General features: G+C 44.5%; 1 protein-coding gene, 1 long non-coding RNA gene and 1 pseudogene across 2 annotated transcripts in view; all 3 read right to left on the bottom strand.

The window, feature by feature from the left end:
* Positions 1-22,165, bottom strand: part of LOC148128384 (uncharacterized) — a 604,018-nt gene that overhangs the window by 15,154 nt on the left and 566,699 nt on the right. The gene's annotated exons all lie outside the window — the stretch shown is intronic.
* The window catches only part of EFNA2 (ephrin A2), a 272,818-nt gene continuing 263,035 nt past the window's right edge, over positions 12,383-22,165 (bottom strand). The window contains exon 5 of the mRNA XM_026699087.2: positions 12,383-12,867. Coding sequence (XP_026554872.1) covers positions 12,746-12,867 — 122 coding nt within the window. The 3' untranslated portion in view covers positions 12,383-12,745. The remainder of the gene's footprint in view (positions 12,868-22,165) is intronic.
* Positions 14,258-14,515, bottom strand: LOC113435330 (dolichyl-diphosphooligosaccharide--protein glycosyltransferase subunit TMEM258 pseudogene; annotated as a pseudogene).

Below are 22,165 nucleotides of genomic sequence, written 5' to 3'. Positions count from 1 at the left end.
CATGTGACTGGGCACGGCCAACTCCATGTCACTCATGTTGGGGGGCGCTTCGCTGGCCTCTACTTGCTCCTCCCCTCCCAGCCACGCCTCTCCTGCCCTCCCGGGCTCCTTAGGGCCCCAACAGAAAGCAGTTGTTGGAGCTAAGCAGCCACCATGAGAAGGAGTTGGCAAAACAGCTGGCTCAGTTCAAATTGGATCTGACTGATAACAGATAATCAGAGATGGAAGGGACCTTGTAGGTCATCTAGTCCAACCAGGAGATGCTACACCATTTCTGACAGATGGCAGTCCAATCTCTTCTTAAAGGTCTCAAGTGATGGCAATCCCACAATTTCCGAGGGAAACTTAGATTCCATAGGTTGATTGTTCTCACTGTCAGAAAGTTTCTCCTTATTTCCAAGTTCTCCTTGCTCATTTTCCATCCATTATGCCTTGTCTGGCCTTCGGGTGCTTTAGAAAATAGCTTGACCCCGTTCCTCCTCTCTGTGGCAGCCCCTCAAATATTGGAAGTCTGCTATCATGTCTCCCCTGGTCCTTCTCTTCACTAGACTAGCCAGGCCCAGTTCCTGTAACTGTTCTTCATATGTTTTAGTCTCCAGTCCCCTAATCATCCTGGTTGTTCTTCTCTGCACTTTTTTTTTAGAGTCTCAACATTTTTTTTAAAGTGAACAAAACTGGATGCAGGACTCAGCTGCAGGTGTGGCCTTACTAAGGCTTTATAAAGTGGTATTCATACCTCCCTTCATCTTGAGAAGGAGGCTCAGCAGAAGCTCCTCACTGAGGACTATGAGCATAGGCTTTCCAAGCAGAGGGGAGACCTGCGGGAGTCCAAGGCCAGGTCCCGGCGGTTCCTAGTGGGTTGAGATGGTCAGCCAGTTCCAGGCCATGATGCAGTCCCACTGGGCCGAGGCCCTCCAGCTCTTTGCTACCAGCGGCCCTTCCCTCCAGCCTCCAGCCTTAACCCAAAGCCCCACACCGGGAGGCTGAAGCAGACCCCAAGTGGGAATTACTGCCCCACTCCGACCCACACAAATAGACCCTGAAGGGGGAAAATGTATGCAGCAACACACACGTTCATTGCACATATCCGGCCCAGGGGCTGTCGTTTGAGGACCCCTGATTTAGTGCAATATAAAAAAAATGCAAATAACTTTTCTGTGGACCACCAACATTTTCCCACGGACCACCAGTTAGTGACCACTGGGTTAAACAAAGTTTTTTTTAAAAAAATTGTTCACCATCAAGGGCGGGGAAGCAACCGTCAGGAGCAATACGGGTAGTCAGTCCTTGATTTATGACCACAATTGGGGCCAGACTTTCCATGGCTAAGCAAGGCTCAAGTGAGCTCCACCGGATGGTACAACTGTTTTGCTACAGTTTTAAGCAAATCGCCACAGTCATTAAGTGAATCACGGGGTCATTAAATGAACCTAGCTTCCTGCATTGACCTTGCTTGTCAGAAGCAAGCCGGGAGACTTGCCAGTGGCGATCACTAGACACCCAGAACATTGAAACTGTTGTCCATACATGCTGGTTACCAAGCATCTAAATTTTGACCTTTTGACTTGTTAGGGATGCTACAATAGATGTTAAGTCCAAGGACTGGTAATCAGTCCCCTTTTTCAGAGCCATTGTAACTTCGACCTCAATCGAGTCCCAAATTTGTGTTGCTAAGTGAGAAATTTGTTAAGTGAATTTGGCACCATTTTACAATTTTTCTTGCCACCTTTGTTAAGTGGCTCACTTGCAGCTGTTTAAGTTAGCAACTCGGTTGTTAAGTGAATCCACCTTCCCCATGGACTGTGCTGGTCAGAAGGTCGCAAAAGGGGATCACATGACCCTGGGACACTGCAACCGTCATAAATATGAACCAGTTGTCAAGCATCCAAATTTAAACCACAGCGATGCTGCAACGGCCGAAAGTGTGAAAAACGGTCATGTCATTTTTTTTCCAGCGCCGTTGTAACTTCAAACCGTCACCAAACAAACTGTTGTAAGTTGAGGACTACCTGCACTGTTATTTGGAATTTCTTTCCTTTTTCTAATTTTGGATGCCTTTCCTTGACCTACGGATTCCTCCGTAGGCAGTTCAGTAGGAAATGGACGGGAGACCTTTTGGCTTTGGGGCTATTTCAGCCTGGTGCTAAATCAGGGGTGTCAAACTCAGTTTCATTGGCCGCATCAGGGTTTTGTTTGACCTCGGGGGACCAGGTGTGGCACAGCCCAGGTGGTTGTGTGGCTAGGGTAGGAGTGGCCAGCTCGACTTCACTCACTGAGGCTCTGTTTTCAGCCATGACAGCTTCCTGCAGCCCTTTGCCAGCGAAAAGGGAACCTTTTCCCTTCTCTGAATACCAGAGGTGGTATTCAGCAGGTTCTGATCGGTTCTGGAGAACCGATAGGGGAAATTTTGAGTAGTTTGGAGAACCGGCAAATACCACCTCTGACTGGCTCCGCCCCCATCTCTTCTCTGCCTCCTATTGAGTCCCTGTTGATCAGCTGGGTCTTCTTTGGTTGCCCCGCACAGGAGAACGGAGCTGGAAAGCAGGTTAGTGGGGTGGGAAGGGAATGAGGATTTTGCAGTATCCTTCTCTGCCATACTCACCAAGCCATACCCACAGAACCGGTATTAAAAAATTTTTTTTGAATCCCACCACTGCACCACGGGCTGGTCCTTCGTTGTTTCCAGGGCCAGATCTAACCACCCCATGGGCCAGTTGTGGCCTGCAGGCCTTAGGTTTGACACCTCTGTTCTCAATGAATAAAAATAATTAAATTGAAACATGCTAGAACTGGCTGAACTGCCTAGCATTATAGGTCGTCCTCATTTAGCGACAACTGAAACCAGCAAGTTGGGGATTCGGCGAAGCAGTCGCTTAAATGAACACCCAGCTGTAAGGAAACGGAGCTAGGAAAGATGGCAAAAGATATTTTAATTAAGAAAAAGAAATTAGCTAGGTTTGCTTCTACTAGGAAGTCACTTCTGGACTTTTGGCTTGAAACTGGGGGGCGGGGGGGTGGGGAATGAAAGTTTGATTCTAGGTTTCAACGATTAGAATGAATTTGTTATTTTAGAAATAGAAATGTTGTGTGATGTAAAGCAAAAAGTTGAGGGACTGGGTTTGTTTGTTTGTTTTGCATTTTACTGCACTAAAAAAATAACCAGAAGTCACCACTTCCCCCCCCCCTCCACACACACACTCTTTGCACTTTTCTCTTTCTTTCTCTTAGTTCTTACTTTTGTTTTTTCCTATAATTTTATTTTTATAATGAAACTTAATTTAAAAAAAAAAAAATGGCGGGAAAAAAAGGATGCACAACTGTGGTTAGGACTTCAGCTTTTGTTTGCTTTTACAGAGGCACAAACGTCACCGTGGTAACTACAAATGGCCTCTAAGTGAGGCGGTCACTAAACAAGGACTGCCTGTATTTCGCCATTCACCAACGGGATCGGTTATTTAGGAAGAAACAGAGCGGAAAGAAGCCGAGAGGCCTGCGTAGGGAGGACTGCAGAAGAGATATCAGATATCATCATATCAGCCCCACAGACGGATGCTAAGTGCTGTTCTAATCCCATATAGTACAGGTTCCCTGCGCTTCTAACATAACGGCAGATGAATGCCACAAATTGTACATATCTTGTAGCTGCTGTTGAATGCCGTTGTATTAAGAGGAAAATACCACTTGGTGCAGCTAAGGATGATTTAAGGCTGTGTCCCTTGTGGGCTGGGGATAGAATGAAAGTGGGGGGGCGGTTAAAAGGGCAGGAAAAAGACATTACTAGGCCGGTGGTGTGTGTTTCTAGTTGTAAGCTGCTTATTGTCTCTATGATTACCATTAAGCTAATTTCAATTACATTTCTAGGAGATCTTTTAGATATTCTAGTTGTGTATGGCGTATTGGCGTGCATTTCGTTGTGATCTATTTATTCTCCCCGTGTTGATAGATGGTAGCACCCTGATGTTTATGGTTCGTTAGGTATTTGGAAGGTTCTGTGCTTAAGATCCAAACTAATTTTTCTTGTTGTTGTTGTGGAGCCCTACAAGGTAGGCCAGTCCAAGAAACCACTGCCCTGTAGGTCAAGACTACTATTGTTGTAACAGCAAATGGGCACATTTGAAGGTGCTCCCTCCCTTTATCTCTGTGTGAAGGGGAGTGTCTGAGATGTTTTCATACATCGTTTTCTTGACCCGGAGTCCTGGATCCAGGGGTGGGATTCTACCAGTTCGCACCTATTTGCTAGAACCGGTTGTTAACATTCTAAGCAGTTCGGAGAACTGGTTGTTAGAAGAAATTACTGGCCTAATCCTGTAAGGAAGGCAGGAAGGAAACATTCTGGTGTTGCTTACAGAAACTGCCTCTCCGTTAACTCTTGTTACATTCTTCGCAGGACTGGACTTCCTGTCTCAGGAACTTCTCTGGAGTTTTTTTTCCCTCCTTTGCTGGTCCTTTGTTTGTGTGGAGGGACCATTCAAAGTTACAATGGCACTGAAAAAAGTCACTTATGACCATTTTTCACACTTACGACTGTTGCAGCATCCCCAGGCGAGGAGATGCGTGCCTCAATGTGAGTGATGTTGAGTTGGCCACACCCAGTCAGTCACATGGCTGCCAAGCCACGCCCACCAACTAAACCACGCCCACAGAACCGGTTGTTAAAAAATTTGAATCCCACCCCTCCTGGATCCCTTTTCTGTTGATCTTCAGCAGCTATTCTTCCCCCCCTTGGAGAGCTGACATGAATTCCCCCCACCTGCCTGCACGCTTTCTTCACAACTGTGTTCTTCACAAATCATTCTGAATGATCACACCCATTCTTCTATTTTTTTTTTCTTTCTTTCTTTTTCATATCATTGGTTTATTCATGTCTAGGAGGCAGAGGAGGAGAAAGAGGATGGAGGAAGAAGAAAGTATGGAGAAGGAAGAGGAGATGAAGAAGAGAAGGAGGCGCAGGTAGAGGATGAAAAGAAGATAGAGGAGGAGAAGGAAGAGAAAGAGTAGAGGAAGAACAGAGGATGGAGGAGGAAGAGAAGGAGGAAGAAGGAAGGAAAAAGAGAGCATGGAGAAGGAAGAGAAGAGGAAGATAGGAAAAAGAGGATGGAGGAGAAGGAAGAGGAGGTGGACGAGAGGATGAAGGAGGAAGAGGAGGAGGAAGAAGGGAGGATGGAGGAGTAGGAAGAGGAAGAGACGATGGAGGAGGAAGATGAGGAAGATAAAGGAGGATGAAGGGGGGATAAAGAAGAAAAGGAGGTGAAAGAGAAAGAAAAGAGGGTGGAGGAAGAGAGAGGTGGAGGTATCTTTTTGTGCCAGGGTTAGAAGCTAGTAGAGAAAGGAACTGCATGTCCTTATTCAACAGTTGGCTGTCCTTCCTGTTGGAATGAAAATAAAACCAGCAGCGAGTAGTTTCTTTCCAGCTACTAATTCATCTGCCTTTCAACATCAAGATTGATTAGCCTGCTATCCAGCACTGGAGAAGAGACAGAAATTATCTGCCGTGCCAGACTAGCCAGAAGGAAGCTTGGGGCCATGAATCACCCTTTTCATTGCTTTCCCAGAACCCCATTGGGGGCTTTAAATGCTACACCTGGTTCCGATGGTCCTACTGGCCAAGGAAAGGCTAATGCTTGGCTCCACACGCTCCAAAAGTCCTCCAGGCTAGCAAAGGCCAGCTCTGATATCTGTTGAGCTTCTGTTAATGTCTTGCAACTTCTCATGGTCTGACTTTATAATACCACTTATTGAATGTTATGTACCCCTATTGACTCCCCACATCAGACAGCATTCCACAAGATGTGGGAATTTCTAGATGTTATTATTGGAAGTATTCACCTCAAACACTAAGATTGTCCACCACTGGGCCATGCTGATTCTAAGGAAACCCAATCTCTCGACCAGTGGTTTTCCAAACTAGGCAACTTGAAGAGGGGTGGACTACAACTCCCAGAGTTCCGTATTCTGGCTGGGGAATTCTGGGAGCTTAAGTCCACAAGTTTTAAAAAGTCACCAAGTTTGGAGACCCTCTGCTCTAGACCCATCCAAGTGCACTCCATTGCAGAAAGAAAGATGACGTATAATGCTGGGAAATTATGTCTCCCACTCCTCCCATTTGTAGCTGGGTCCGTGTAGTTGTACATGAGTTTAAAACACTTTCTCAAAATCTTGGCAACTTGAAGGTACGTGGACTTCAACTCCCAGAATTCCATAAGGATGACAGGTAATTGAAACCTGTATTATTATTGTTGTTGTTGTTGTGAATAAAATGGCTGATTTGAAGACATGCCAGTTAATCCAGATAGAAAATATGAGCAGGGAAAATTTAGAAAGCAGTTTCAGAGAATATGAAAACAGTCCTTGAATCGTCAAGATGTTAATTCAAGGTTTTGTTTTGCTTTTTTAAAGTACAGAGGGAAACAGGAAAACGTTACATTTCTAATTTTTTTTACCCCTTTCTAAAAAATCAACAGGAATACCTCCCCACTCCCCCAGGAAATAAAAAAAAGATAAAAAAACCCAATCCAACTCATTCATTTTCAGCAAATGCATTAAAAATAGTAATAATAATAATAATTCATAATCACAGTATTATGCCTGATGGCAATATGTACAGAAATATAACAACTGTTCCAACTTAGTCCCGCGGCACACCGAGACAGAGTAAAATTGGTGTGCTGTTGTTTTATAGATGTCTGCTGAGAGTTGGAAAACGAAAAAAAAAAACTAAAAACATCCACAGAAAGATTGTCAGGTGTGAATATACAGTCGTATGAAAGGAGAATTTGCACTTCAGTTCCCAGAGTGGGTTCCAGAATCCTTGGCTGGATGGAAGGCAGAAGTGGAAGTTTTCGGAAGGAATCATGAATGGCCTTCCGTGTGGTCTCCTTTCCTTCCTTGGCCATGACCGTGGAAACAAACCAGTGAAATTCAGCCCTTTTCTATCTATCTCCGAGGTGCTACCATTAGTCCTCGACTTACGACCACAGCGAAGCCTAAAATTTTCATAGCCTAATTAGAGAAACCCTTGTTGAGTGAGTTTGCCTCGTTTTACGACCTTTTGGCCACGCTGGTTCAGCGAATCGCTGCACTTATTCAGCACGGTCATTAAGTGAATCTGGTTTCCCCGTTATTGACTTTGATTGCCAAAAGCCAGCTGGGAAGGTTAGAAAATGATGATTGCATGATCCCCGGGGGACAATGCACCCGTCATAAATACAGGCCAGTTGCCAAGCAACTGAATTTTGATCACATGACCATGGAGATGGTTGCAGCGGCCATCAGTGTGAAAAATGGTTGTAAGTCACTTTTTTCAGCGCCGTTAACTTTGAACGGCCACTAAACAAATGAATGTAAGTCGAGGACTACCTGTAATACCAGCCGACATTTTCTAACTTTTTATTTAATTAATTTTTATAGCTTTGTATACTTCACACCTGTGGTCAGCAAAACCTGGACCAAGCCAACACTGAGCACACAACCTTAGCAACTACAGAAGGAAATTTCTCTTTCTTGACTTGGTCCCAAGGGCAACTTTACCCCCCCCCTCCCCCCAGTGTATGGTGGGGAACATTGGGCAATGCACCACACCATCATTTGCAAAGTTTCTAAAACCTGCTGCCATTGGAAAAGGAGAACAGAGGGCTGGGATGGGGTTGGGTGGGAGGGAAGACAAGGAGGTTGTGAGCCCAGCCCAGAGTGGTCACTGCCCAAGGAGATTCTGCTTTCAAGAGGACAACGGCAACTGTGTGGGTAGATCTTCAGCCACAAAATGGCGGCTGGCTTTTTTGAAGGCCCTGGTGAGACAACACAATTACAGCTTGCTTTACGGAGAAAATATTCCCTGTTTCCAACCCAGAAAGGTCCAGTAGCATCCTCAGAGTATCTTTTAAGGCAGGGGTCTCCAACCGCGGCTACTTTTAAGACTTGTGGACTTCGATTCCCAGAATTCCTCAGGCAGCATGGCTGGCTGAGGAATTCTGGGAGTCGAAGTCCACAAGTCTTCAATTTGCCAGGTTTGGATAGCCTTATTTTAAGGGCATTTCTTATAAGGCACCATTTAACCTCCCAATGAACCTCTGTTGGGTGGGTAGGGGGCAGAGGTGGAATTTGTTTTTTTTTTTACTACTGGTTCTGTGGGCGTGGCTTGGTGGGTGTGGCAGGAGGAGGACACTGTAAAATCTCCAGTCAGGTGGTATTTGCTAGTTCTCTGAACTGATCAAAACTTCCACTACCGGTTCTCCAGAACCGGCCAGAATCTGCTGAATACCACTTCTGGTGGGGGGCAAAATCAGTGAAATGAATACAGGCAGTCCTTGACTTACAACCACTTGTTTACTGACTGTTCGAAGTTATGATGGCACTGAAAAAAGTGGCTTATGACCAGTTTTCACACTTAAGACTGTTGCAGCATGATCATATAATCCAAATTCCAGTGCTAGGCAATTTACATGTATTTTTTTTACTTACTTATTTAAATTTCATATTTCTAAACTGTCCATTCCCTCAGAGAGGGAATATATTTATGACAAGTTGGGGTCACGTGATCAACATTGGGAGTGGGAAGACAGGTTTGTTTAACAACTGCATGATTCACTTAACAACTGTGGCAATATGCTTAACAATGGTGGCCAAAAAGAGGTCATAAAATGGGGCAAAACTTTTAACACTTGCCTTGCTTAACAATGACTATTTTGGGTTCAATTCCGGTTGTAAGTTGAGGACTACCTGTACTACAAAGGAAGTCAAGGCTCTGTCCATCAGCAGATAAAATCTCCAACCCCAGAACAGAACAAGTCCAAAATTGCTGGAAGAAAAAAGAAAAAAAAAGAGACTGAATTTGGAACTGGGCCAAAATCCAGCCTGGAATTGCAGAGAATTGAAATAGAAACCTTCTAAAAATATCTCATTGTAGAGATATCTTGGGTTGTGCAGGCAAGCCCTCAACATACGAACACGAGACAAAATTTCTGTTACTAAGCAAGGTGGTTGAAAAGTGAGTTGTGTCTGTTTTTATGGCCATTGTCGTAGTTGTTAAGTGAATCACACAGTCGTTGGGCAAATCTAGCTTTTCCCAACAGGTAACCAGAATGGAGACCAGAATTTTCATCGCTAAACAAACTTAAGTGAGTCTCACCCGATTTTACAATATTTTCTGCAGTGTTTGTTAAGTGAATTATTGCGGTCCTTAAGCAAATCACCTGGTCATTAAGTGAAACTGGCTTCCCCTGTTGCTTGGCTTATCGGAAGCCAGCTGGGAAGATTGCTAATGGCAATCTCGTGATCCCCTGGGACACCGTAACTGTCATAAATATATGCCAGTTGCCAAACACCCAAATGTTGATCACATAACCGTGAGGATGCTGCAACAGTCATAAGAGCGAGGATCTGTTTTACGTCTTTTTTTTTTTGATGTGGTTGCAAATGAATGGTTGTGACTAGCTGACCTTACCAGTCTGAGTACCCTTGCTCCCAATTGTGTGACTTGCAGCAGAGCTGTTATTAAGCAGTTGACAAACTTTCCCTATTTTGTGTGAAACAGAAACGACAACATCAGCAAAAACTCTCATCAGGCTGCAGCTGTGCCCTCCTTGCCAATCCTACCTCTGAATTTGGGCAAAGGGGCAAATAAACCAGGTTTGGATCCAAGTCGGCTGCTGCTCATTACACAATTAATGGTGGTGTTCCAAAGTGGAAATATCTGTGGGATAGGCTAAGCCAAAATATCTATGGGATAGGGCAGTATCCCAAAAAGCCTACTCAATCCAGGTGCTTCACACAGCCTGCCAACTACAAGGACTCATGTGACACATCTAATCTTCGATCAGAAACTGGAGCTTTGGCGCGTGGGGTCTTGTGAAGTTGGAGTGAAGTGCAGGGATTTCAATCACACACTATCTAGGCCATGGGTCCCCAAACTTAGCAACTTTAAGGCTTGTGGACTTCAACTCCCAGAATTCTCCAGCCAGCTTAGCTGGTTAAGTTGTAATGCTATTTGTTTGTTGTGGTCTTGCGAGGTCAGAAATTCCAGTTTGTGGGCTTAGTGCCATTTGTGAAGTTAGGCCAGGGGTCTTCAAACTTGACAGCTTTAAGACTTGTGGACTTCAACTTCCAGAATTCCTCCTCCAGTCATGTTAGCTCAGGAACTCTGGGAGATGAAGTCCACAAGACTTAAACTTGCCAAGTTTGAAGACCCTTGAGTTAGGCCACCGTAGCTTATCGAATTAACCATGATGAAACAAGAGGCGCCTTAGTCCAACGTGTAAACCAAACCACTGGAGAGTCTAGCTGCAAGATCACACCTCTTATCCAAATCTTTCCACCTCTAAAATCGAATGGATTTGTCCCTAAGCTCATTCCTTCCCTTCCTTCCTTCATTTCGTATACAGGTAATCCTCAGGTTATGGGCCGTAATTGAGCCTTGCAAAGTTGGTTGTAAATTACGACCATCATAAAGCGGGTCATCGTGTGATTTTGACAATCTTTTTTTTGAAATAAAGCAAAGTCATTGTTCACTACGGGGCGTATGTTTCTGGAAGAACGATGAAACAACGTAAAATTGCGGTCATGTGCTGCCAACGGTTGTAAATGCAAGCCAGATGCTGAATACCTGAAATGGGGCCATGTGACTGTGGGACAGGGATGTGGGGGGGAGATATTGGAACTTTAGAAGTGTGTTATTTTAACTTTGGGGCCCTGTCATAACTTTGAATAGTCAGTAAGCAACTGGTTGTAAATTAAAGACTACCGGTATTGCATTTATAAGCCCCCTATACGTTGTCTTCTGCTACCCTGGTTAGATAAGTTAGATAAGTTCAGGGTAGGTCAGGAGGAAGAAAGGAGTTGGGTTTAAGAAACATTTTAGAGCAGTTTCACAACCTCAGCCACTTGAAGACGTGTGGACTTCAACTCCCAGAATTCCCCAGCCAGCATAGCTGGCTGGGGAATTCTGGGAGTTGATGTCCACACATGCAGAAAGGCAGACACCACAGAGGAAAGGGACTGAGGGAAGGAACAAGGGAGATTCAGGACGGCCAAGTCAAATCCCCCATTTTGTTTGCTTTAGAGATTTCCAAGCCAAACAACCCAAAACGGGATTTACTTCAGGCTTGGCTCAGAATCACCCGGGATCCATTTTCTGCCGATCCACCTTCTCACCAAAGAACGGCAGGGTGGGGAATAAATGCATTATAAGCCCCCAAGCCAATGCTTGGTTTTTGTTTTGTTTTTAAAGTGTGGAAATCGGTCGTTCAGGACATTTCGTCTGCAGGGAGGGTACCCCAAAACACCCACCATTTTGGAACTCGGCAGCTCAGCACCCCTCAAACTACTACAGGCCACATGGGGTTGTTGCCTCTTCAGTTGCATTGTGCTGGTTTCTCCTTCCCCGCTCCCAGCCGCCCGCCCTCCCAAACCCGAGCTTTCTTTATGAACAGAAAAAAAAACCAAGATTTACAAATTACACTTTCCCAGTTTTAGACCTGCGTAAATAATCCTTCTGTTCAGACAACCCTCCCTCCCACCCCCTTGAACACACACAGAATACAGTCCAGAGTTTCAATTCGTCTTGAGGGCATCCATCTTCCACAGTCTTTCTTGGAGAAATCGAGGAAGGGAATGCCCAGAAGTGTTGAGATGCTCTTTTATTAATATATTTTTCTTCTTCTTCTTTTCTTTCCTTTCCTTTTCTTTTCCAAACTGGCAGTGAGCCTGCGATACCCATGGAATATGACACAAAGAAATCTGAAGGAGTAACAGGTTTTGGCATAACAGTATTCTAGTCCTCAAGGTTTTTTGTTTTTGAAGATTTTTTTTTTGTTAGTTGGTGGCTCTCTTCGTTAAGGGGTTTCCACCGTCACAAAACGTAATTTGGTCACCGCGAGAGGTTCATGTTCCCTTCGCCTGCTGAATCATCATATTCAAGCCAAAAAGAAGGAAATAAAAAACCCACCTCAAAGGGAATGTAAAGGATGTCCTTCAAACCCACCCGTCCCTTCTCTCCAAAGAAAAAGGAAAAAAGAGGCACCAACGCAGAGGGTCGTTTTTTGGTTTCTCCCATCCACCCCCATTGTGATGTCTCTTTTTTGAGTTCCAGTTGTGGAAAAAAAAGTCTAGAATACACACACACGCACACACACGCACGCACATACCCTCCAAAAAAAACCGCCCCCAAACAAACCAGAAAAGGTTAAGCTGAGAAAAATAAGGAAAAAAAAAAAAAGACTATATTTGGTCTAGAGATTTTAAAAAAGAAAAAAAACTCCACAGGGGGGATTAATCTAAAGAGGCGGAGGGTGTTTTTACACCAGCTGGCTTGATAGAAGTCTGTGGAAGATTTTTTTTGAAATATAAAACCAGCTCAGCTCCCCGTGTCACAGGTTGTTGTTCTTTTAAAAAAAAAACCCGAGCCTTCCCCCTCGCCTTCCTCTGTACTGTATCAGACATGTGGGGGGGCAGGGTTGGCTCAGTTTGGGGTGCTTTTTTTTTTTTTCAGGAGACACAAAGGCAAAAAGACCAGGGCCATTTCTTTGCCTGACGCTGGCAGAGACCAGAGATCAAAATCCTTGCAACACCCCCTCCGCCCCAAGTGTATCATTTCTGATCCGGTAACAAACACCCCCCCTGTTCACTCCTCTTCTTCCTCTCATTCTTTCCTCTGATATGGTTTCCCCCCCCCCGCTCCCCTTGGTTTTTGCAGCTGCCGCTGTAAAAGAACACCCGCCCCCCCCTTTTTCTCGTCTGCCATTCTGCCGGGGGGCTAGGAAGCGAGGATAGTCCAAAACATCGGCACCACCACGAAGAAGGCATCGGGAACGGTGAAGCTGCAGCAGGAATTATTGCTGGTGAAAATGGGCTCTGGCGATTCGTAGAGGGAATCGTCTGCGGGGAGAAAGGAAATAAAAAGAAAGAGTTGGATTTTGTTGTTCTGGTTCCGGAGAAACCCACTGCCTATCGGCGTTCCAAGTAATGCACCCATAGAAAGCACAACTCTACAGGCAAGTTCCTCAAAGAACAATTTATTGGATACATCCTATTGGCACAACTGGTGGAAAACCGACTCTGAAAGCCTTAGTAAGACCACACCTGGAGTACTGCATCCAAGGGTGGGATTCAAGATTTTAACAACTGGTTCTGTGGGCATGGCTTAGGTGGTGGGTGTGGCTTGGTGGCATGTGACTGGGTGGGTGTGGCTTGGTGGTCATGTGACTGACTGGGTGTGGCCAACTCAACATCACTCACATTGAGGCATGCATCTCCTTGCCTGGCCTCTCGTGACTGTGGGGATGCTGCAACAGTCGTAAGTGTGAAAAATGGTCATAAGTGACTTTTTTCAGTGCCATTGTAACTTTGAATAGTCACTCCACATAAGCAAAGTACCAGCGAAGGAGGGGAAAATAACTCCAGAGAAGTTCCTGAGACAGGAAGTCTAGTCCTGCCAAGAATGTAATAAGGGTTAACGGAGAGGAGAGGCAGTTTCTGTAAGCAACACCAGAATGTTTCCTTCCTGACTTCCTTACAGGATTAGGCCAGTAATTTATTCTAACAACCGGTTCTCCGAACTGCTTAGAACGTTAACAACCAGTTCTAGTGAATAGGTGCGAACTGGTAGAATCCCAACCCTGGTTGCATCCAGTTTTGGTCACCACATTATAAAAAAGATGTTGAAACTCTAGAAAAAGTATAGTGAAGAGCAACCAGGGTGATTAGGGGACTGGAGACTAAGGCATATGAAGAATGGTTACACGAACTGGACATGGCTAGTCTAGTGAAGAGAAGGAGCAGGGGAGACAGGATAGCAGTCTTCCAATATTTGAGGTGCTGCCACAGAGAGGAAGGGGTCAATCGCCTGTAGGCCAGACAAGGAATAATGGATGGAAACTGACCAAGGAGAAATTTAACCTGGAAATAAAGAGAAACTTTCTGACAGTGAGAACAATCAACCCATGGAACAGAAGTTGCCCTCGGAAGTTGTGGGAGCATCATCACTAAAGACCTTCAAGAAGAGACTGGACTGCCCTCTGTCAGAAATGGTGTAGGGTCTCCCACTTGGGTGTGGACTAGATGACCTACAAGGTCCCTTCCAACTATGATTATCTGTTATCTGAAAGTTCCCGCAGCTTTCACCTATTTTTTTAAAATAATTTTTATCACAGATTCAGCTTTATTGATCTGAAGTTAGAATTCTCACGTTAGAATTATAGTCCAAAACTGTGATTAGCCACACTGTTCAATAAAAAAATTAAAAGGAGCTGCAGAAAGGCCGCTGGAACCCTGAAATAGCTCCAAACTACTGTCATACATAGCTCCCAACCCACAGCAATAAGAAGAGAACTCCAAAGCCCATGATGCTACTAGAGAGATGAGTAGTTCTTTGTAAATGTACCGGGTATACTTGGTGAATCGTAAACAAAGCTGTGAAGAACATGCCAATGGCCAGGAACACCACAGTGAGATGTGGAAACATAGCTGGATTCACCGGACTGGTGTATCTGCTCATTGTTTCAAGCTTCATGGCTGCATTGGCGGCAGCTCTCGTTACAGAAGGACATGTCCGGCCTTTTCTGCCATCCTCACTCCGCTACCTAATTAAAAGATAAAAGTTTCCCCTTTCCCCGCAAGTCGGTGGTCACGCTGTCCAATCAAGGTGCTGGACGGTTGCGTGGTTACTTCACTCCTCCTCTGGCCAGCCACTGGTGATAATGTCCTTGGTTCCCACAGGAAAACGTTATTATTTTGGCTTCAAAACTCTATATTTTTTCCCCCTCCCTCTGTTGTGTGGCGACCCTGAAGCCTCCAAGGTGGCCTCAGCCAGGTTCATTTCAGGGTTGACACTTCCTTTTCCATCCCTCAAGATCTCTTGTGCCCCTGTTACTTGGCGTGATGGATAGAAAGAGGCAGATGGTTTTAACAAGCAACCAAGGGCAAAAGAGCAAAAAGCACAATGGGAAAACATAACGCGTGTCTACCAAGCATAGAACAATCATCACATCCCAATCATTCACATTTGACTGAATAACTGGACTTCAACTCCCAGAATTCCCCAGCCAGCACGTCTCATTACTCACCTAGGTAACATCATCAGTGCCAGTTGAGTATGGGGCTTGCTCCCTGTTTATATACAGTAGCTTGCCCTGCTGGTTTTTGTGGGGTGTGTGGTTTTTCTCCTTGGTAATTCCTTGATTGGAGTATTGTCTCCTGTTTGATTGTTTGTCTGGTGTTAATCCCTGCTTATCTGGGTGTTGGCTGCTGAAGAGGATGTGTCTATGGTCTGTTTCGTTTCCTTCTAAGCCTTTTTATTGTCTCCTTTGAATGGTTTGTAAATATAGCTTATCTCTATGCGTCTATTGATGGCTGATTTGTCCCAATGCCAAGCTTTCAGGAATTCCCTAATGTTTTCGGATTTAGCTTAGTCTACTCACAATTTCCCAGATGAAACTATAGTTGAGTCTGCCCGTGAGATTAAAGAGTTTCCATCGTATCTTCTGGCTGCTGTTTGGTGTTCGTGGTTGCACTCTCCACAATCAGTCAGAAAGCAATACTCAAGTCACTCTCACAATCAAGTAAGAAAGCAACGCATGAATCAAGGGACCGTCAACGAAAAAAACGCTGACACTCCCACCAAAATGGGTAGAATCACAGAGTTGGAAGGGACCTTGGAGGTCTTCTAGTCCAACCCCCTGCTCAGGCAGGAGACCCTATACCAGCAGCCCCCAAATTTTTGGGCACCAGAGACTGGTTCTGCGGAGAGAGATTTTTCCCTGGACCGGAGTGGGTTGGGTTTGTGTGGCATTGGCGACCTTCTCAGTGGCCTCTGACATGCAACGTCAATGGGGGAGGATGGATTTGCTTAATGACTACAAGTAGTCCTCAATTTACAACAGTTCATTTAGTGACTGTTCAGAGTTACAACAGCACTGAAAACAGTGATGCATGACCGTTTTCCACAATTACAAACCTTGCAGCATCTCCATAATCATGTGATCAAAATTCGGACACTTGACAACTGGTTCATATTTATGACCATTGCTTTGTCCCGGGATCCTGTGATCCCCTTTTGTGACCATCTGACAAGAAAAAAAATTAATGGGGAAGCCAGATTCACTTAACAACCTTGTCACTAACTTAACGATCTGCAGTGATTCACTTAACCACTTAACCTGGCAAGAAAGCTCGTAAAATGGAGCAAAACTCATTTAACAAATGCCTCACTTAGCAACAGAAATGTTGGGCTCAATTATGATTGTAAGTCGAGGACTACCTGTATGTGATTCACTTAACTGCTGTGATTTTCTTAATAACCATGGCAAAAAAAAATTAGGCATGATTGATTTAACAATTGCCTTGCTTAGCAAATTCTGGTCCTAATTCTGGTTGTAAATTAAGGACTACCTGTAATAATCTATCTATCTATCTATCTATCTATCTATCTATCTATCTATCTATCTATCTATCTATCTTTCTATTTATCGCCTCTCTCTCTTTCCCTCCCTCTCATCTGCCTGCCTGTCTTCTCTCTCTCTCTCTTCTCTCTCTCTCTCTATACCTATATACCTATATTGATATATTGCTTGTAAAGTGGGCAAGGAGAGGCCATTGCTAAGTCCCACGCAGGATATGCTTAGCAACAGAAATTCTGATCCCCATTGTGGCCATAAGTCGAGGACCACCACCTGTATGCATAGTTTCATGGACCCTAACAGGAAAAACAAAATAAAATCCTGAAATTAGAACATTCAAATCAACGGCACGCTTCAGTAAACTGGCTGCCTTCTCTATCGCCCTGCCCTCTGGGACACTTCGATGCCATCCAGTCTGCGCGGCTGGATCGGGGAGAGCAGAACGGTCCAGGGTCAAAACAGGCTGGCGAACAAGCTGCTTTTTCCAAGATCAGAAGCTCCCAATTTCCACCCCACTGGCCCCCAACGGAGACTCAGTTTCAAAATATGCGGGCGGCAATTTTCGCACGATGGCACAGAGCCAACTTCAAGATCTGCCAGCCAACTTGTAACAACAGGACATCTCCGGGGAGGGTGCCTGTTTAGGTTAGGTTTTGTTATGTCCTCCCCGGCCTTGGCTGGCAGTCAGCACCGACGCTTGGAAGGTCAGAGAGCAATTGTTTCATAGCGATCCAATAATCCTGTTTCCAAAAGACGCCTAATCAGCCAGCGATGCAAAAATGTCTTCGAGGGAATCCGCTAAATTACAGCCGAAGCCGTTTTAACGCCATTCCCTCAGCTCGGCTCCTCTTAAGTTTATTACTAGATTAAGGGTGGTTTTGGCAGACTCACAGCCTGGAAGAGAGATCTGGGGGTGGGGGGAGAGGGAGAAGAGGAACGGAGCAAAAAAAAAATAAAAAATTGGAGATGCAAATCCATCTTGGCACCAGCTTCGAATTCCTCCAATTCTATGGGACTAGCTTTTCTTCTTTTTGCCCATCTGCACCTGGACAATTTGCTGTCGTTTTATCAGACACATATTTTTTTTGTGGGGGTGGGGGGAAGGTTGTCCTGGCTTTCTTCTTCTGAGGGTTGAGAGAGAAGTACTGGCCCAAACTCACTTTCTTGGCTTTTGCACCTAAGGCAGGACTAGAACTCTCAGGCGCTTGGCTTCTAGTTACCTCTGTCCCCTTGAAATCCTGAATAAGAAGGAGGGAGAGAAGGAAGAAAGGAAGGAAAAGAGAAAGAGAAAGAAGAGAGAGAGAAAAAGAAAGAGAGAAAAAAAGAAACAAAGAAAGGAGAAAAAGAAAGAAAAGAAGAAAAGAAAAAGAAAGAAAAGGAAAGTAGAGAGAAATGAGAGAAAGAAAAAAGAAAGAAGCAAAGAAAGCAATGAAAGATGGAAGGAAGGAAGGAAGGAAGGAAGGAAGGAAGGAAGGAAGGAAGGAAGGAAGAAAGAAAGAAAGAAAGAAAGAAAGAAAGAAAGAAAGAAAGAAAGAAAGAAAGAAAGAAAGAAAGAAAGAAAGAAAGAAAGAGAAACAGCCATAGGATACCTGTCCTAACCCTTGTGGAAAGCCACTACAAAAACTTCATGCTTCATGAGGGGAAAAAAAACCTCAACAAAATAACCCGAGGGTTTCTTTCATATTTTTTAAAAAGTCCTTGTTTTGTTTTAAAGCCAATTAAAATCACACAGACACACAAACATGCACATAGAGAGAAAGGAAACATCACCAACTCCACCCCCACCCCACAATCTCTTTCCCAATTCTGTCATTTCTGACTATTTGCACACTCCCTGGGAAGAACTGTGACCAAACATTAATTACATGTTAACAGGAGAAAATTATTAATTTGTGTTTTCTTTTTTCCCCAAACAGCTGCATGATTTGATTCTTTTTAAAATACCACCTGTTCAGAAAAAGCAGAAGGTTGTTGCTGTTTGTAACATTTTAAATGAAATAATTGGCTTTCTTTCCCCACTCCTTGATCCCAACAATGAAGTCAGCGGGTATTCCAAACTGCCCGGGGTTCATCTAAGTTTTTTTTTTCTCTCCTTTTCATGGATTTGTCTTCACCCCAACCTAGAATCAAATAATAATTTGGTGGAAATCTGCACGCCACTTGAGCCAACACTGGCGCTTAGTATTTCAGCTATTGCCAAGAAAACAAAAGGTGAGAGTTATCGGAAAGGGTGTGTGTGTGTGTGTGTGTGTGTGTGTGTGTTTGCGGGCCTGTGTGTCAAAAGGCCTTCACTAATTTAATCTCAAGGGCAAAACGTGCAAGGATGGGACAGTGTCCATTCTGCTTGAAAACAGGTTTTGAATTGTTGGTAATCAGGACTAAGCAACAACTGGGATGGGGATGCTATCTTGCCTTTTTTTTTTGAACTCCCACTGTGTAGGCCAGAGGTAGGGAACAATGTTCCCTTTATGACTTGTGGACTTCAACTCCCAGAATTCCATGGCTGGCTTGGGAATTCTGGGAATTGAAGTTCACAAAAGTCATAAAAGGGCCATCGTTCCCCGCCCCCGCAGACAAGACAAAGACTGATTCTTGAAATGTTTTAGTAGCCGAGAATAAGATTTCCGTTTTTGGGTAAGGTGAGAGAGTGAGGCCTACCTCTGAGGTGCTCAGAGAAGGGTGCCAGAGATACATTCCCATATTGTCCAAAATCAAATATAGGGTAAATTGAAGGAACGAGGTAATTAGAATGTCTATGGAGATTCCTAGTCATCCAGGTCATGGTTGTCCCAAAGATGTTTTTTCAAAAGGCCACTAGATTTTTTTTTTTCCTGGAATACGTTTCACTTCTCATCCAAGAATCTTCTTCAGTTCTGTCTTCAGAAGTAAAGAAGTTTCTTGGGTGAGAAGGAAAACATCTTCAAAGAAAAACAAACAGCGTTCAGCTGCCCTTAAGAAGAAGCACCTTTGGGACAAGCAAATTACAAGCCACCAGTATGTCATACATAGCATAACATTTATGCCATAGCATCATCATGGCCATGATATCATGTGTCCTGCTGAGAGGAACACCCACAAAATTGGGGATGTTTCATGTACGTGGGGCACTTGAAGTATAGCTGCATAAACTGCTCTGTCACTGGAGGTTTTCAAGAAGAGACCGGACAGCCATATGTCTGAAATGACTTAAGCAGGGGGTTGGACTAGAAGACCTCCAAGGTCCCTCCCAAGTCTGTTGTTCTGTTACACTGTTATAAACTAACCATAAACTGGCTTTGCCTCAGAGGTGGTATTCAGCAGGTTCTGACAGGTTCTGGAGAACCGGTAGGGGAAATTTTGAGTAGTTCAGAGAACTGGCAAATGCCACCTCTGACTGGCCCCGCCAACCTCATCTATTCCCTGCCTCCCATTGAATCCCAGCTGATCGGCTGGGTCTTCTTTGGTGGCCCTGCATAGAAGAACGGAACTGGAAAGCAGGTTAGTGGGGTGGGAGAGGGAATGGGGATTCAGTATCCTTTCCCTGCCACGCTCACCAAGCCATGCCCACAGAACTGGTAGTAAAAATTTTTTGAATCCCACCACTAGTTTGCCCATACAGTAAGTCAGAACAAACCCTAATCAACATGAAAACAAACCCAGCTAGCATGTTGGGTGAAGGCAGGCGGTAAGTCTGTCACTGATTTAAGTTCCAATATAGGCAGTCTTCGACTTGTAACCATTCATTTAGCAACTGTTCGACGTTACAATGCCACTGGAAAACAGTGACTTATAACGTGGTCCTTGCAACTCTGATCACAGTGATGTGATCAGAATTTGGCTGCTTGGCAACAGGCATGTATTTATGGCGGCTGCAGAGTCCTGAGGTGATCTGATCGTCATTTGTGGCCTTCCTAGCTGACTTCTGACAAGCCAAGTCAATGGGGGAAGCTGGATTCGCTTAAGGACTTCATGATTCACTTCACAACCGTGACAAAAACAGTCATGAAATTGGGTGCACTTCACTTAGCCAACGCTTTGCTTATTATGGTCTCAACTCTGGTCATAAGGAATCTTATCCCATTTCTGAAATAAGAATTCTGAACTCTTGGATCACCAAAAGATGGAATCGAGGGGGCGGGGAAAAATCCTCTACCTAGAAGTGAGAATTTAAGATTCTTCTCTGGAGGAAACCGCTCCCTTCAGCTGCAGGCACAGACTCCCTCTGAATGTAGATCAACTTCTCCTTTCTTGAAGAATAGCGAGAGAAAACTTGCCACTGGCAAGGACCATGAGGAAACCAAGAACAATGCAGAACAGTCAACCAACACTGCAGAATAGCTGTTGGGTTAACCTTTGAAGCCTTAAATGGTTTCTGAATTTATTCCTCTTCTCTAGGGCAGGAGTTGCCCAATGTTGGCCACTTTAAGACTTGTGGACTTCAACTCCCAGAATTCCTCAGCCAGCATGGGAGATGGAAGTCCACAAGTCTTAAAAGTGGCCAAGACTGGACACCCCTGTGGTTCCGGTGAGGTGATCCGGTCCACCTCTGGCAGACCAGAAAGGAACTTCATGGTGAATCCAACTACCTTTCTTGGCCAACTAAGATGGAGCCCAGAGGAAGTTCTCTAATGCACATCGCATACTCTGGTAGTATTCAAAAAGTTTATAGGTGGAAAAAACACCCTTCCTCGGTGCTGTATATCCAAAGTTCATATCTGTAGAGGCAAATGTGTCTATCTTAGAATGTTTAATGACCAGAGTGTCAATCCTGAAGCTGACTTGACGAAGGCCATTTTGAGGATTCAGGGCTGCCACAACTGGAGCAGAGAGATGGGGGTGGGGAGTAGAGATAGCTGGGGTTTGTAGCCAAAACAAAATACTTTCTCTTGGGAACCAAGGACATTTCAGCAGGTGCATTTCAGCATATGCCAATCTGGCATATCCAATAAAGCTATTCTTTGAGGAATCTACTTGCCTTGGAGTTTTGCCTGCTGTGGGTATGTTACTTGGAGCCCTGACACAGAGATGAGTCTTCCCACTTGCTACCCAGGCAATGCCTCCCACAGGTGAAACCCTGTGGTTACCACTGTTAATGTTGCTATCCCCCAGACCCAAGTGGGTGTACTAACCCAACCTGGTTCAAAGAGGGTTCTGTGCAGGAATATTGAAATCTCATGAATTTTTAGTCTTTCTATATAGATAATCCTCAATCCTTTTGTCATTAAGCAGTGCGGTCATTCAAAGTTATTGCATGACCGCACCCCATTTTATGGCTCTTTTTTTTTTTTGCCATGGTCATTAAGTAAATCTGGTTTCCCCAAGTAACTTTGCTTCTCAGAAACTGGCTGGGAATATCACTTTTTAAAGCGATTAAAAGTGTAGATCACGTTTTTTCAGCACTGACATAACTTAGAACGGTCACTAAATGAATGGCCGTAATGCCCGATCAGTACAGATAGTCCTCGACTTACAACAGTTCATTTAGGGACCGTTCAAAGTCATGCCGGCACTGAACACAAGTGACTTATGACCGTTTTTCACAGTTACGATCTTTGCCAACATCTCCAAGATCACGTGATCCAAATTCAGATGCTTGGCAACCGATTCATATTTATGACGGTTGCAGTGTGTTGGGATCACCTTTTGCAACCTTCTGACAAGCCAAGTCAATGGGGGAGATTCACTTAACAACTGTGTTACTAATTTAACCACTGCAGTTATTCACATATGCCAAGAAAGGACATAAAATGGGACAACATTCACTTAGCAACTGTCTCACCTAGCCACAGAAAAGTTGAGCT

This window comes from Pseudonaja textilis, chromosome 1 (assembly GCF_049901715.1).
Source record: "Pseudonaja textilis isolate UNSWEBS1 chromosome 1, rPseTex1.2, whole genome shotgun sequence".
Taxonomy (NCBI): Eukaryota; Metazoa; Chordata; class Lepidosauria; order Squamata; family Elapidae; genus Pseudonaja; species Pseudonaja textilis.
The sequence above is the reverse complement of the archived record's forward strand: the minus strand, read 5'-3'. Positions and strand labels throughout refer to the sequence as shown.